The following is a 16,730-nucleotide window of genomic DNA, read 5'->3' on the forward strand; positions in this document are numbered from 1 at the left end:
ATGCTGCTGCTGGCAGCACTTGTGGCCACCACCACTTGGTCTGGTAAGTTCTACTTACTTTGCAACCTTTCCTCAGAGGGTACCCATTGACGCACATCTTCCCAAGTCCCTGAATTCCAACTAATAAGATTTTTCCACCTTTTTTTTCCTTCTAGATGGATTTGCACAGGAAATTCCCATACAGAGCCCTATATCCATCACCAAGTTCAAGAAAACTGCACGGATGTATTGTGAAATCAAAAACTTACCAACAAGTTTTGACAGTACTGTCATACACTGGTATAAACGGAAGGAGAATGAAGCTCCAGAGAGGCTACTGTTCTTTACAGAAGGGAAAACTTCAGTGGAAAGTGGCTTTCAAAAAGACAGGTACAGAGCTGAAAGGGTTTCTGACCAGAATCGGTGTGTTCTTATGATAAAGGATGTCATTCCAGACGATGCTGGCATGTACTACTGCGCCTACTGGGACCCTCACAATGGTAGAAACTCAGGGACCATCAAGGCACAAAACTCCCCCAACGTCTGAATCACAGGTTTGTAACTGCCTCACTCCCCCACTCTTCTCACACCATCTCGTATCAGCTGCAGAAAGGCCAAACCCTTTTCTGCTTCCCAGAATGAGCAGCTAACACTGCACAACTGTCCTTTTTGAAGTTTGAGCCATCATTAGCACTGTGGTCTTCAGGCAGACATGTACCATTTTTAAGGGCAAGGTAACTCCTCACTGCTGTAAGAATTAGCACATCGATACTGGAAACTCACCTGTTCTGTCAGTGTGGTTTGCCCAGGCATGGCAGATATCTGGTGTTCCTTGAGGAAAGCAAACATTTGACATTGATATTCTAGTCCAGCTGCCGTTCTCTGCTAGGAAAGCAAAGGCAGGAAAAGAGGAACAATGTTCCAAAGAAAAGACTTTGGTGATGGGCACATCATGCCTGCCATTCCCAAGTATTTCTAAGGAAAAACTCTTCCTGTTCCCCCCTATAGTCTGTCCTCATCTGCATGTAAGTGACTACAAGTCCCTGGGAATATGGTTTACATTGTTTGGGTACCACAAAATCCCACACAAACCAACTTAAATCAGAGATTTACACTCTCTTATCTACCACAGCCAAAGATGTGCCCTTTGTAAACTTCCCTCTACACTTGCTCCCTGACCACCAGTGCTGCCAGAAGGAGCTTGGGGGACACGTCCCTCTGGCTCGATGCAGGGGCTCACCAGCTGCCACCTGAGGGAGGCACCTCCTCCTCCCACGTGGCACAGCTCAGTCTGCCCCGGGGACAGTTTCCTTCTGCGAGTCTCAACTCAGAGAACAGAGAACAGAGAACTCTGAGACAGCTGAGTGGGACAAGCAAACATGCTGCTGCTGGCAGCACTGGTGGCCACAACTGCTTGGTCTTGTAAGTACTTCTTAATATACTTTGTGTTCCCTCACAGGCAAACATGGCCACACTAATGAGTATCTTCACAAACCCCTGATTACCAGTTAATAACATCATTTCTCCTCTTTTTTTCTTTCTTTTTTTTTCCCCCTAGATGGATTTTCACAGGAAATTCCTATACAGACCCCTGCATCCATCACCATGTCTCAAGGAACTGCACGTTTGCAGTGTCATTTTAAAGATGTCTCTGCAAATTTTGATAACACTGTCATACACTGGTATCAACAGAAGGAGAAGAGAGAACCAGTGAGAATGCTCTACATTTCATCAGGGACAACGATAGTAGAAAACAGCTTCCAAAGAAACAGATATATGGTTCAAAATCTTTCTAACCAGAAAATTTGTATTCTTATAATAAAAAATATAGGTCCGGTTGATGCAGCTACCTACTACTGTGCCTACTGGGACCCCCACTACAGCAGAAACCCAGCAATCACCTCGACCAATACTCTCTCGGTGGCTCAACCACAAACAATTTGAAAGATCCCAACTCACTTCCAAGTGGCAAGTGCAAAGGGAACAGTGAAAGGCAAATGCCTAACCCAACCTCGGCACTTCCTCTTCCCCTTCCTTTGCTCAAGTGTGGCAGGGAACTGGTTGTAAGGATTTCTTTACTGGAAAAGGGCAATTTTCCATGCTGCTGTTCCAGGAAATAACTCAGCACATTGTCCTGGAGCTTTTCAAACCCAAGGTTTGAAAAAAAAATGAGAAAAATTAGTCTTCTTTTGGTTTAAAAGTTAGCAGCTGTGAAAAAAATAAATATTTGATTTATTCCTCAAGAGATCTGGAGATGAGCATTATTGTTCTCCCTTTCTGAGATGTTTCTGTGTCTTTCCCCATCCTTCTTGCTTTCACTGTCTGTCTTCACTGCCATTCAGCATAGTAGAGATGCATCTGAGTCACTCCACAAAGCTGTAGGCAGTGTTGCCAAAGCCAGTGCCAGAGAGAAGTTTTTTATTTGAAAACAGCTGTCCACATTTATGTCCCTTAAGCAATGCTTCCCTCACAGAAACTGCTTCATCATTGATGTTGACCCTCATGCCTGAGAAGTTTAACTACAGAGGTTTTTCTTTAGCATCAAGCCTTTTTTTAGTATTTTCCTTTACTGCAGTATGCTGAGACTCTCCTCATTTAGTTCCTTGAAGTATAGCTCATTAAATATTAGTGTGATGGGATGAAAAATTGACACAACAATTTCAAGTAGGTAGTAGTTCTCCAAAATGACTATGGTTCAGTTTTGTCCTACTGTTATTTACAAGCCTGAGTCATACAAGGGAGCTTGACAAACTATCTGCAATGCACAGTCTTTTGCTGTCTGTGTTTCTTCCAGTGAGACCTCACAGATACTCAGTGTTGTGGACACAATCCACCCAGGGGATGCACCAGCAGCACCTTTCTCTGCCTGTGTCACTCCTGCCATTGCTTTGTGGTTGCAATAACAATCATAGAATAACAGAATTATTTAGGTTCAAAAAGACCCATAAGATCATCAGATCCAACCATCCACCTAACACCGCCAAGTCCACCATTAAAACATGTCCCTAAGTGCCACATCTATATATCTCTTAAATACCTCTAGGGGCGGCAACTCCAACACTTCCCCAGGCAGCCTGATCAATGTTCCTGCCCAGGAGAATTTAGCCTAGACACTTGTTTTGTGTTACATCTGATTAAACCGAGTGACCTTCACCCTCAGTCTAGTTCCTCTCTGTAGGCACAAACAGTAGTTTCTTAACGTTGTTTTGTAGTCAGTATGGCACACAAGGTACCAGACGTACTCAAACTCAGTTTCTTGTAAATGGCAAATGAAACATGTAGGTGGTTTTATAGACAGTACCAGGGCTTTCTCAGATGTTATCTTGAGCTGTTTTGTAAGAACCCAGTGTGCAAAGGGAAAGCCCCCTTCTCCCTCCTGTTAGTAAATGAAAAGGTATCAGTGAACTGGTATTTCAGAATCTGGAGTGACTCCAGGAGATGGACAGATAACAACCGCATACTGGGAAGAGAAAATGCAAGGTGCAGCACATGGACACCTTCACAGTGGACTGCAGAGTGGCTTATAGAGCTGGCTCTCCTTGTTTCCTTCTGCTGAGTTTTATTAAGACAGATAAAACTGAACTGCATCCTAGTACTACTTGATCATACTTAATGCCAGATGTGAGGTGGGGTATACCTGTGGGAATGAGCAGGATCATGACCTGAAGATACGTGTCTGTTTTTTAATATAAACAGCACTGTGGGCTTACTTGATCTAAAATTGAAGAGGAAAACTTCACCTAATTCTTAGGCATTAAATGGAAGAGTTGGCTAGCCTATCTGGAACACTTTTAGAAAGAGATTTGCTCTGAAGGGAATTAGACATCAGCTGAAAACTGGGCACAAGTCTGAAATTCCTGACATCCTCCCACCAGCCAATGCCTGGTCATCCTTCAATCAGTCTCCCAGGTGCAGATTGGGAAAAAAAAAGGAAAAAAAAGTTGTTTTTATTCAGTGATTGCACATCAGGAGAGTACTTTAGCTTATTGCAAAGTCAAAACATAGTGTGGACCACATGGATTAAATACTTCGGCACAGGAACTAAGCTAATTATCTCCGGTAAGTACAATTAACATTGATCTGATTTTCACAAAGTCATTTGGGTTCTCAGGTTAATAATTAAGAATGTAAGGGTGTACGGAAATTAATTTCTGCCTGACAAATCACTTTTTTTACGTGATCTGTGCATGGGCCTCTGGTTGGGTGGGTTGATGGGCAATAAATATATCAACCTAGGGGACAGAGAAATCACCTCCACATCAGTTACTGAATACTTATTAAGGATGGCAGAATGGAATAACGAGGAGAGGGGCTAAAATTTGAAATATTGGGTTGGATTCATTCCTCATGCTGTTCTGGGACAGAAAAATGAACTGTGTGAAAGTTTAAGAACAACTCTCAGTACAGCAAGACAGAAATGCAAAAACTTGCTTGTTGATAGAGGTGGCTAAGCCTAAATTCATTGGGAAGGCAAGTTGCCTGGAATTAAACAAATTTCTAGTTCCTGGCTCTACTGAAAGTAACTAGCTTCCTTTTGTATTCGTACTGCTGTTAATTGTGTTAAAGCTGTGCAATCTATTGTATGAATGCCACTATCAGTATAAAGCATATAGCAGTGCCTACAGTATGTTGCTCAGATAATACATGAGATTACCAAGTTTAGCATAAATAAGTCAAACTGTAAAAGGCAGAGGAAACGTGCACAATTTGCTGCAGATTGCAATTAAATTGTGCCTGTGTAGAGTAAGGTGTTTTTGCCAACAGAGAACAGTGTAACTACTTACAAGAAGCACAGACTTAAACACATCTTAAGTGTCAGTAAGTTTTGTTTAGAATATGGGTTTTGCATGTAAAATATGGGCTTCAAAGTGAGAATATGATGAAACAATCCAAGGTACATTCACACAGTAAGTAATTTTCAGGATAGGACATTTCCAGGAAAAAAAAATTTACCTATCTATCTAAATCAACAAATAATTAATAATTATTTTTAATTTCCTTTGGGAATGATAATGTAACCACATTTCTTCTTAAAACAGCAGACAGAGATTACTTTAGGAAAATGTAGCAGACTAGAGGCAGCAGATCTTTATTACAGAGATCCCAGCACTAAAAGGACTTGAGCGTAGCTATAAGTAGTTATAAGCATGGCACAGTTTTCTTCTCAGAAAATGGTGTATTTAAAAACCCAGACTTTTCACTCATCACAAAAAAAAAATAATAGCATTTCTAAATATTCCACTCCAGTACATGTTAAAGATTAAGATATTATCCTGGGTGAGATATCACCAACCTCTAAATTTGAAAGATATCTTCTGTAGCTTGTGAAAGAAAAGTGAAGTGCAGGAGATATTGCTAAGCATTATCAGACTGTGGGATGCTGATGTTAAAATATTTGGAAGTGGAACTAAGCTTATTGTTTCAGGTAAGTGTGAAACATAAAACCTACTTCTTCTGAAACGCATTTCAATAGTTAGATATTGTTTGCATGCTGTGCTCTGGTTCCTTAGCTCCTGCTAGTTTTAACCCTACTGAATGTTTTGCAAAATTTCCCCCGTAAACAGCATTTCCAGATGCAGAACACAACATCATTTTGTATTTATATATGAAATTTTGTATTTATATATGAGATTGGGAAAATGAAGCAATTATTGAAGTGTAGATGTATAACTAACTCTCTTATTATTTTCTTCTTAAAGATGAAAATATAGCAAATATAGCATTCAGAGAACTAAAAGATATTTTTGTCTTTAATGATGCATACTCAACTTCTGTGATATTTCTAACTCATTCTGAAAGAAAATGTCAATTTGGGGTTATGCAAATTATTTGAAGAGCAAGAAGCTTTCTTTTGGGATTATGTCTGACTACACCAAATGACAGGAGTTATCTATGCCCAGAACTGTCTGAAGATATGCCTAGTTGAAAGGTTACTCTCTCTTACTACTTTTTGCAGAAACAATCTTACTATCAGTTATTATTATTATTAAGAATGCCCACCTGTGGAGACACTGTACTTCCCTCCCAAAATATTGGCATACTTAATCAAAATTATACTGCATCGAGTAAACTTCAGCTGCTTTGATACTTGGCACCTGGGATGAAAGCAGTTTGCCTAATTTTGACCATCTGATAATGGGGTGTCTACTTAGTGGGAGTTTTGATGTTGATTTCAATCCAGTCAGGGTTTTGCTTAATATACGTACAACAAAAACTTCGATCAGGAATTTTGTGATGCAAAGATCTCATCATAATGTTCGCTAATTCTAGGACTGATTTTATGGAGATTTAAAGGAGCATTTTACTTAGCTAATATCTGATCAAATACCTGATCAAATATCAATATCAAATATCAATACCTGATCAAATATCTGATCAAATTTGCTGGTGCTGCCTCTCTCCATAGAGCAGACATGGAGCCAAGGTGCTTAGTACTGTCCACCTAAACTTTCAGAAAACTAATTTTAGTTGAGATGAATCCTGCCCATTTAACAACATACCTGTCCTCAAAATCTCCACACTTTTTTTTTTTTTGTAAAGTGTAGGTTGCTGCTGCTTTTTTATGACCTAAAAGTTGATTAAATGGCAAATCTGCTTGTCTTTAAAAAATAATATTTACCCATGTATTTCAATGTGCCCTTGCTGCCAAGATGGCTGTCAGTACCCTAAGCCGCATGAGGCAAAGCGCTGCCGGCAGGCTGAGGGAGGTGATCCTTCTCCACTGCTCGGCACTGGGGAGGCCCCACGTGGAGCGCTGAGTCCAGCTCTGGGCTCCCCAGTACTAGAGAGAAATGGGCATACTAGACAGGGTCCAAGATAGGGCCATAAAGATGATTAAGGCATTGGAGCATCTCTCATACACGCAGCGGCTGAGAGAGCTGGGACTGTTCAGCACAGAGAAGAGGAAGCTCAGGGGGATTCAATCATTGTCTAGAAATACCTGAAGGGAAGGTGCAAAGTAGACAGAGCCAGGCTCTCTTCAGTGGTGTCCAGTGCCAGGACAAGAGGCAATAGGTACTAACTGAAATACAGGAGGTTCCCTCTAAACATCAGAAAACACTTTTCTGCTGTGAGTATGAACTGGCACAGGTTGCCCAGAGAGTTTGTGGAGTCTCCCTCTTGGAGATCTCCAAAAGCTGCCTGGACGTGGTCCTGGAAAACCTGCACAAGGTATCTTTGCAGAGGTATCCTATCTGGCCTGACAAGGTAGTCAGGCCAGATGACCTCCAGAGGTCCTTTCCAACCTCAGACATTCTTTGATTCTATGATATAAAGAATAATAGATCTGTACTGTTATTGCAAAGACTTTATCCACTGTGTCTGGTTATTACTACAAAGTGTTTGGCTCCGGTACAAAGCTCATCGTGTCAGGTAAGTCACTTTCCTCAAAATAAAATGTAGGAGCTTGGTGTGGTCATACAGATTCAGTGTTACAGTGTCCCAGAGGACACTCAGCTTGCTTAGAGCCTTGGTCACTGCCATCCCTGCCTAGGTTTTGCCTAAGCTTGTCATTCTGACCTTGAACCCTGTTGATTTGTAATGCGGTAGTTTAGGATCACAAATATACTGAGGAGCTAGTTTGTGTCATTTATGATCGTACTCCTCCTTAGAAATTTGGTGGAAAATGGCCTGGAGTAGTTTCCAGAGCCCTCATTCTTTCTTTCAGCTACTGAAGGATTAAGGACGGAATCAAGTAGCTGTGAATTATACATTAAAAAAAAATATGCACTTCTCAATACAAATTCAAAGAGTAATTTGCAATGGCCATTGCTGAAGTCCTTTTTTAGTTAGACTAGTACAAGTGAAATAATATGTGCCTAATTACTTCTGTCACGTACACAGCACTTTGGCAGTAGAAATAAACTTTTGTTTTACTAAAACATACATGAAGTGATCTATTTTTTGCCTCTCCTGCAGAGACATGTATTTGAATGGTAAGTTGAGGATAAAAATCTTCTTTTTGCCATTAAATGGTGTTTTAAATGCTGTAACCCTGGGGTAGACTACTACAGAAACATAAGGCAGAGGAACTATCGCTACCAAATATTGTAAGCCTGATAAAATGCATCAACATATATTAGCGTACCAAGCATAGACTGTTTTTGATGATTCCTATCAGAAAAACTAATTGAATCAAAACTATAATTTAATAGAAATGTCCATGTCAGAACAAATGTGTTGTTTTAAGTGAAAGTCCTTACCTCGTTAAGCAGGTAATGATCATTTATTTAGTACTTATAGTTTAAAATAAATTATTTTCAAGCATCTATCTAATCCTTCAGGATTCTCTTTCTTCTACAAGGGCCAAGGCTCTTAAGTGATTGTTAATCAAGAGTAAAAGGGATGGATTTACCTTGTGCTTATGACCAGGCATTTCATCACAGATTGTCTTTTCAGTGATGAGTACCTAACGTTAGCTCAGTAATGAAAAGAAATGGAGAAAAAGACGTAGGATGAGTGACCTTCATGCAATTGAATCATCACAGTTTGAGCTTGAGCAGAGTTTTTTTTCCAGAACTACACTGAAAGAGCCATACGTATCAAGAGCCAAAGTCTCAACAACATGTAATTAACTTGATTTTGTTCTTTTTGGTCTCTTATAATTAGCTGTGATCAAAACAGAGTTGCTGTAGACTTACAACAATGCAAGTAAAAGAAGGGCTGGGATCTGAGAGATGGGTTTGGTGTTTGCATTTGGTGGAATAGATTAGTTTCTAAAAGCTTCCATCAGAATGTGAATATTAATCCAACATCAACTCTCAATGAAGGATTCTTGTGTAAGCATCCTTTCTGAGAATTTAGGCAAGGGAAGCCAAGACTGAACAGCAGAGTGACCCAAAATCCAAATCAATTTTTCCCTCCAGCACGCAAGTGGAGTAGCTACCCTACTCAGCATGGGGATGTTCTCCCTGTGCCATCTCTTCTGCTACATCTGCAGCTGTGTCTCTCTGGCACCTCACAAGCATATTGCAAACTTTTTCTGAAGTAACACGGAGAACAATCTATTAATATTTCTAGTAAATAAATTCACAGCAGAAATTACAGCAGAAATATTTTATGTTAACCCCTAAATATTACTGAGGTATCTACCTTGATTTCATTAAATGCATTGAAGTTCAGTAGTTCAAAAAGCTACAATTATATTTTGCAACCATATATTATAAAATATTTCTTGCTTAGAGGTAGTTTATACTTACACTTATTTATACATCATCTAAGTTGGACTAAACTGATTTTCTGCCCTTTTAAGTCAACAAGATAAAGACTAATGCATGCATTATTATACTTTTTTATTTTTTTATTTTTTTTATGGAGAAAGACATTAAATACTGAACCAGAACCCCTTAGACTTTAAAGTCCAAACCAGTGTTATGGGGAACGGACAGAGTGTTAAATAAATAAGGGAAAATGTCACCATTCAAAAGAAAACTGCAGAGCAAAAGTTACCATTACTAGGTACCTTTGCTAAAGACTTTAGCAACAATGTCAAGGATTTCATGGAGATGAAGACAAATTCACTATCCCTTTCTTTTAAGACAATCTAGAGGAGAGATTATGTGATATGCTATTTTAAAAGTATAATAGCAATGACAAAAAAAAGTGATGTGGAATTTGCAATAGCAAATTTCGTCTCTTTAGGTCAGGGTAAACAGTAGGACTTCACATAAACCATGAATTTCTGACATTCTAACTTCTTTTGGATACACTGAGCTACATCCCTTGTGTTCCCTTGTGCAAGGCTCCCTGCCCAGAGCGGAGGGGCTGGGGTAACTCAGAAACATGGCTGGAGATCACCCCTTAGCCTCAGAGCAGGGGAAACAGAAGAGATATATGGAAAAACATTGTGGATGCAAACAGATACCTTAAACTATGTCTGAAGTTCTGCATGTCTCAATTTGTTTGAGGGGACAGTCTTTCCCCATTAATTTGTTCTTAAAAAGCCAGTTTATTCCAGCTGAGGAGAACTGAGCTCTCTCTGATGCACCTCAGCACAGGTTAATTGCAGGCAGACAATAAATAAATAAACAAAAGATTAGCTTGTGGGGTGAAATCCTGGACCTTCAGAAATGCCTTTGATTTCAGCTTAAGCAGGATTTCCTGTAAGATGCACATGGTTTTCCCTGGGGATAAGCCAGAAGGTCCTGGGGACAGGACGTGCATGGGAGTAATGCTGAGAAGTTGATGCTTCGCAGCAGCACGCATAGATGCATGTGTGATGTTGTCTTTTTGGCACTGATAACCTGCCGTATCATCAGTACTCTGTAGGCAAGTGTGCCAGGAGCTGAGGATGAACAGTCCCGATCCCACATACACTTAAACAGACTGCAGTGATCTCAGCATGCAGAGGGTTAGGTCCAAAACAAGTAAGCATCTCTCCAACTAGGCTTGAGAAGAGTGGTGGCTGTTGAGGACTCCCTGGCTCAGATTTTCTGCAGTGTCTTTCATTAATTCAATTAAACAGTGGTCTAAGCTTTCTTCTTGCACACCATTTTCTGTCATAAGATTCATTTCTTCCTCTAAATTATTTTAGGCAAACATAATCATTCTTAATTACAACAATGCCAGTGATACAAAAGGACGATCTAAACACCCCTTCCAGTTACCTCCATGAATCTTCTGCATATACAGTATTTCATCTTTATATTTGGTAACTCAAAACCATATCTATATTACATAGAAATTAGACATGGATTGCTGAGTAATATTGTGTGATGAGTTTCTCCTTTTGTGTGTGAACAAATTGAGCTAGAGAAACAACCTGTAAAAATCAGTATCATCAAAGCAAGGGCTGATTTTGCAAAAAGGTGATGAAAATGTGCTTGATCAACCTCCAGGCCCTTTTAGAGACCTTTATGTTACTGCACAGAGAAATAGACATAAAATTCATTAAAAAGGAGAACTTTGGAGAGATTGAAAGAGACAAACAAGGGTCTTAAGGTGAGTGGTTAAGATCGTGCATTCGGTTTCATATCATACAGTCATTTAAATGAAGAATTTAAATCATGTGGTCAAAAGCACTCACAATCCCAGAAGGAGAATTAATTTTTTTAGAAAAATATCCAGAGGGTATATGGTAGATCAATCCACGCCCCAGAAATCAACAACTTTTATTTGTTCTGATATTTTTTAAACAAGTGATAGCAAAGACTAGCTTGAAATGGAATTTAATGTACATAACAATAAAGGCTATTTGAGAGTAGCAGTATTACCTGAAATTAAACTCACATTTTCTAGTTTTGTAGCCAAATATGTAGACTCTTATCATTCAAATGTTCATTCTTATAATCTAATATTTGTATGGCTAAAATGTCGCAAACGGTTTGTGTAAGGAAATACAGCAGTGTGGGTAATCTGGTCTTTGGCACGGGCACTAAACTCATCGTTTCCAGTAAGTACTTTGAAAGACTGTTTTCATACATTCTGTAATGGCAAAGCTGGGGAGTGAAGCTTGATGGCTCTTTCTTTAAAGTAGCTGGGGAGGCTCACAGTAGGTGATGTTGTTATCAGTGATAATGTCTGCAGCCGCTGGCAGCAGGACCAGAATGCTGTCTGTGTGCTGAGTGCTCTCGGCTCCCCCTGATTTGAAGGGGACCCAAGGAGTTCTCAGTATCCGACATGATTACTGCATTTTGTGGTATCATCCAAGCAAGGAGAATTAAAATCTCAGCTTAAACTCGCTGGTCTAGCACAAGAAAAGTCAGATTTTAGCTTAGGAAATATCTGCAGGTTATAGATACATGGTTATATATTATTTTAAAAGTAAGACCTACACCTACTCAAATCTGCCTTAGAGAAGTGTTCAACAAAGTAAACACCAAAAATTTTGTAAAGCATAGCTAAAAAAAAAAAGAGTCGAATGGAAGTTCACTACTTTAAAATTCTTCAGAAAGTATCAGATCATATGCCCAGAAAAGTCAACGTAAATCATGTTGTTGACTTCAATAACTTTACAGATCAGCCTAAGAATGCATCAAAATCTACAGAGGGTTCTATGTTTTCATCCTTTTTTCCCCTAAACATACTTACAGTTTATGTACGTATATATATTCACACAGAAATATACATATATTCATGAATACCGGCAAAACATATATTGTTCAGTCCTCCTTTGTCATCCATTTAGTTGTGTGTGCACAGGAGACTCTCACATGCACACTTTTACAGTTAGTTATTCAAGCAGCATGTTTCCTCAGTACTGTGATAGAATTTTGGTGTTTCATTTAAGCCAGGTGCCTAGGTCTTTTTATGGTAAATGGAAAGGCAGTGGCTATTCTAGAGGTGGAAATTATTCTATATTAATACAAGTCTCTAAAATGGTCACAATGAAATAGCAAATGGGAGCATCTCTCTCTGTCTCTCTATTTAGATATGATAATCCAAGAGAACAATATCAAACTAGACAATTAAGACCACAAAATTACGCAGGGTACTTTTCTAAGCTTTGAAAATCTAAAAGAAACATCTAAAACAGTCATGAGGCTTTGCAGAGCACAATGTCACTGAAACAAGAGCTACATCATGGTCTTCTGAATATATACAACTCTGGAACAAATAAATCATTTTGAAAAAGAATTTAATCTTGTATCCCTGGAAGGTCTGATGAATAGAGATAAAATTAACTCCTAAATCAATGTTAGAGTGCCATAAAATTGTCTGCAAGTTTATTTCTGGGTACAACAGACAACATTTTCATTTCAATGACAGCTCTCCAAAATGAGGGAAATCCATAATGTGTTATCATTTTGAAGGCAGACAGTCTTATGCTTTCATCATCTTTCTTTTTAAACTCTAAATATGAAATACTCTAAGATTGTTCTAGAATAGCTAGATCATTTAAAGAAAAGTAGAAGCATTTTGACAGAAGTATAAGTTTATATTAATGTGTTTTCTCACAGGGTGTGAAAACTGCACCACTCAGACAGATCACTCTGTAAACTGTGTATCCCACTGTTGAAAGCCAGTACAAAGATTTACTCAAGAATCTAGTGGGAGAGAGTGGTTTAAGAAGATGAACAGTAAATCTCTTCACTGCCTTAAAAAAAAATAGCCGTACATTCAATACAACAAAAGTGAAGTTTGAAAACTGCATCTAGTTTTCACTTGCAGTTAAGCATAGACAAAAATGATTGCCCATGAGCTCTGCCTATACATGTATGGCAGAAGTTTGCACGTGTAACAAAAACAGTCTTAAATTTGCCATCCACTTTGATAATATCAAAAAGTCTTCTTTGTATGGACGAAATTGGGCTGATTTGGACTTCTAACAACATAAGTTTTATTCCAGAGAGGCAGGTGAGATGGAGATTAGCTACAATTAGTTTGTGGAAATGGGTCACTTTTCATTTAAGATATATTCAACTATGTTCATACTAAGCAAGTTTTACAAAGCACATCACCTACTAGAAGCCTGGTACGGATAGATACACTATTTGCATATAGAAATCTTACCTGGATATTGCATGTTCTTCTGCTTTTGTTTAGTTTAATTTTGCGCAATTTTTTTTTTTCGTTTTCAGTTGTGTTAATTCAAACATTTACACAAACCTAGTATTAGAGGAACAACGACAGCCCCCGCCCCAGATCCAAACCATTTTGTGATTCCATTTTCCTGTTTTTTATCAAGATCTTTACATAAATGAAACACATAGAACTTCTAAATAAAAGACAAAATTTATTGCCACACACTATTGACAGAATTTATTGTCACACACTATTGATACTCCTCTGTTTTGTTATTTCTTTCCCTTCAAATACAAATCCAGAGAAAGGAAATTCTAAACCAGAGAACTCTGAAATCCTGCAGACGAAGCATAAAGATCAACTACTGTATGTTTGTCTTATTGAGAATTTCTACCCAGGAGTTATTCGGGTGCAGTGGGTCGATGGAGCAGATAAGGAGATAACAAAAAATGTAGTAAAAGGAGACGTCTGGAAATCTACAAACGATAAGTACTCAATCAGCACCTGGTTAACTTTACCAGTGAATACGACAAACAAGGACTATGCTTGCAAATATGAGCATGAAAGTCAAGAGAATTTTAAACTCCCCATTCAAGGTATATACTACTTTTTTATTATTTATTTATTTTCATTCTACATATTATTATGTCTTTTTTTTCTTTCTTTCTTTTTTATTGTTTGAATACAATTAGAGAAATAATGATGTATGTTACTATTGCTGAAAGCTTCTGTCTTCCTAGGCACAACAACACTTAAAACACACAAGTAAAAACTATCAAAGCCCTCCCAGGAAAAGTAACCCAGTCCGTACTATGCTCCTCAAGTGAAGGTCCCTTTGTAACAGGAAAAGAGCAGTTCTTTAATGCCACAAGGTGTTAATTAGAATTGCTCAAAAAGGTCTACACTGAGCCAGGTCAGTTACTTGACAGTACACAGAATTTCTTCAAAACAGCAACTTCAAACTGCAGCTATCTGTTATCCAGGGCTTGCAGGCATAAATCCCTCTGACATTAATCACAGCTATAATAAATTAAGGAGTTAAAAATAAGGTTGATAGGTTATTAAAACAATGTTTAAATATATTACTTATTCATGGTCTGGTGATAGTAAGGTAATAACTTAAGAATAATGTAAGAAAAAAAGACCGCATATAATTGTTAAAAGACTGATTGTGAAAAAGACTATAAAATTTTAAAGAAAAGAAACAACATATAATAAATTGTTTAAACCTATGTTTAAATCAAGATAATAACTTCAAGACAAATGCTTATTCTAGTTAGGTGAATCTTTTCTAAGTACCTACCTTTTCTAAGTACCTACCTCTGTTCAATTTACTATAAATGAGTACAGCTCCACTCCATGAGAACACAGCCATAAATATTACGTTTCAATCTTCCAAATGTATTCTGACACAAATATGTACTACATTTATTTTGACAGAGGTTTTTACTTAAGCGTATGTCTCAATGAATATAAATACCATAACCAAGAACAAACACAAAATTGCTGCTTCAAGCACAATAAATTTTATTTTACAGAACAATCCATGGCCAAAATAGCAAATTCCAAAGAGGAAACATCAGATCATACTCTCCTCAAGACTTTTTTCAGAGTTAAGCAACAAATAACAAAATAATTGAGGTCTCTTCAGATCTGAATTATTCTGTGCTTCTGCTAATACTAAGTTCTGGGAAGAGACTACAGCTACTTCAGTGACAATCAGGTGGTCAAACGGACTTGGAAATAAATAGTAGTTTGGAAATAAAAATGATGTTGTCAACAGCCTTATGGACACAATCACTAAAGGGCAAAGGCAAAGCTCCTAGTTAAGGCAACAAACACTTATTCACTACTACATGAGCATTTCCTGCCTTCAGTTCTCTCTGAAAATGAATCCTCCTGGTGAACACCTGCTCTTCAGACAGATCTGAAATACCCTACTTTTTTTTTAATACTAACTTCACACTTCACTGTTGTTATATTAGCTCTTCTTTTCCCCATTTCTCTGTTAATGTTTGTTAAAATCAAAGAAAAACCTAATTTGGACATTTAAACTCTTTCCATCAGATTCTTCAAAGACTTCTTCTCAGGAAGAGTACTGCAGTACACATTCTGGAAACAGCACCATTTTTTACAAAGGTAATGAAAATTAATTAAAATGGGGAAAGCAATGTGAGAGTTGCATATTGCTACGTATGCTTCTGAAAATGGTATTTCTAAATAGTCTGCAGGAAATATCCAAAGTCCTGGGGTCTGCAATTTAGAAAGGCTTCTGTGCTACTCTGCATTAACACATTGTGGGATATAAAAAGGTGCTCTCATTCTCTGGGCTTTGTTAGCCCGCTACAGATGTTGTTTGCACTACAGATGTTGTTTGCGCTATGGTACTAGATCGTTAGCCTGCATTAAGGGCCACTGCTTTAAATACCTGGTGCAGTTAAATGCTCAGTGCTTCAACTGATGCTCCTTCAGACTAGCAACTGCACAGCACTTAGGACAAAGTAATTTTCTTTTAGCTTGAATGGGGATTTAGGAAATATTGTTCAAAAAAAACAGATGCAAAAGAATTTAAGCAAAAGCTGTGCTACCAGTGGTAAAAGAGCTAGAGTTATGTCCTTGCACTGCAGGGAACAGTAACATAGCAGCATTGTCAGATGGTCTAGTGCTCAGAAACCCTCTCCATCTAGAAGTTACGAGCAGTGCAGACGTGCTCAGAGGACAGTCAGACATTGTATTTGTTTACACGCTGCCCACCACAATCCTTGTAAACACACCACACGGCCCTGTTTTTTCCTGTCTCTTAGGAGGTTGTACGATACTGATGTTCAACAAGATTTTTCTGTCTTATGTTACAGATTACTTGATGCACAGGGCGGCACACCTAGTATACCTTGTCCTTCTTCTGAAAAGCTCCATGTACTATGTCATCGTACTCTTCTTCATATACAGAACAAGGACTCCAGCTAAACTCCCAGGAAAGAAAACATAAATGTTGGTGTTGGAAAGGTTTACAAAATCATCTTCAATTTGCTTTGCTATTTACTTATTCACATAGGCTCCCCTGCTCTCAGTGCTAAATACAAAAAAAAAAAAAAAAAAAAAAAAAAAAAGTCCCAAGAGAATTTACTGGCATTAGTGTGCAGGGCTTGCTGCGCTTTACCGATAGTGTTTTCCTATCAGCCTGTTTTTTTCTCACTTTTTCTGAGTAATGAACTGAGGAGGAGGTGGGCAATCAGAGTAAGGCTACATAGCTTGTGTTTTAATAGAAATTCTGTATTGCAAGATGAAGA

The 16,730-nt window shown here is 38.3% G+C and overlaps 1 protein-coding gene and 1 gene segment (V, D, J or C); both read left to right on the forward strand.

The window, feature by feature from the left end:
• On the forward strand, positions 1-526 carry LOC126913176 (T cell receptor gamma variable 4-like). The segment is given in 2 exon segments: positions 1-43; positions 156-526. Coding segments are annotated over 2 exon segments (414 nt in total).
• An 832-nt stretch (positions 527-1,358) lies between these two features.
• LOC118250955 (immunoglobulin lambda-1 light chain) lies at positions 1,359-16,429 on the forward strand. The gene is made up of 6 exons (XM_050709247.1): positions 1,359-1,401; positions 1,538-1,875; positions 7,314-7,350; positions 13,743-14,036; positions 15,508-15,579; positions 16,296-16,429. Exons 1-6 carry the CDS (start codon positions 1,359-1,361, stop codon positions 16,427-16,429), a joined length of 918 nt encoding a protein of 305 aa, XP_050565204.1.
• Positions 16,430-16,730: the final 301 nt, after the last annotated feature.

This window comes from Cygnus atratus, chromosome 2 (genome assembly GCF_013377495.2).
Source record: "Cygnus atratus isolate AKBS03 ecotype Queensland, Australia chromosome 2, CAtr_DNAZoo_HiC_assembly, whole genome shotgun sequence".
Lineage (NCBI taxonomy): Eukaryota > Metazoa > Chordata > Aves > Anseriformes > Anatidae > Cygnus > Cygnus atratus.

What these genes read in the sequence shown, in the direction of transcription:
- LOC118250955 (XM_050709247.1), top strand. Translation starts at nt 1,359, where the DNA reads ATGCTGCTGCTGGCAGCACTGGTGGCCACAACTGCTTGGTCTT. An exon ending in GGCCACAACTGCTTGGTCTT is followed by an intron (nt 1,402 to 1,537) that starts GTAAGTACTTCT and finishes TTTTCCCCCTAG; the next exon opens with ATGGATTTTCACAGGAAATT. An exon ending in CAGCACCATTTTTTACAAAG is followed by an intron (nt 15,580 to 16,295) that starts GTAATGAAAATT and finishes CTTATGTTACAG; the next exon opens with ATTACTTGATGCACAGGGCG.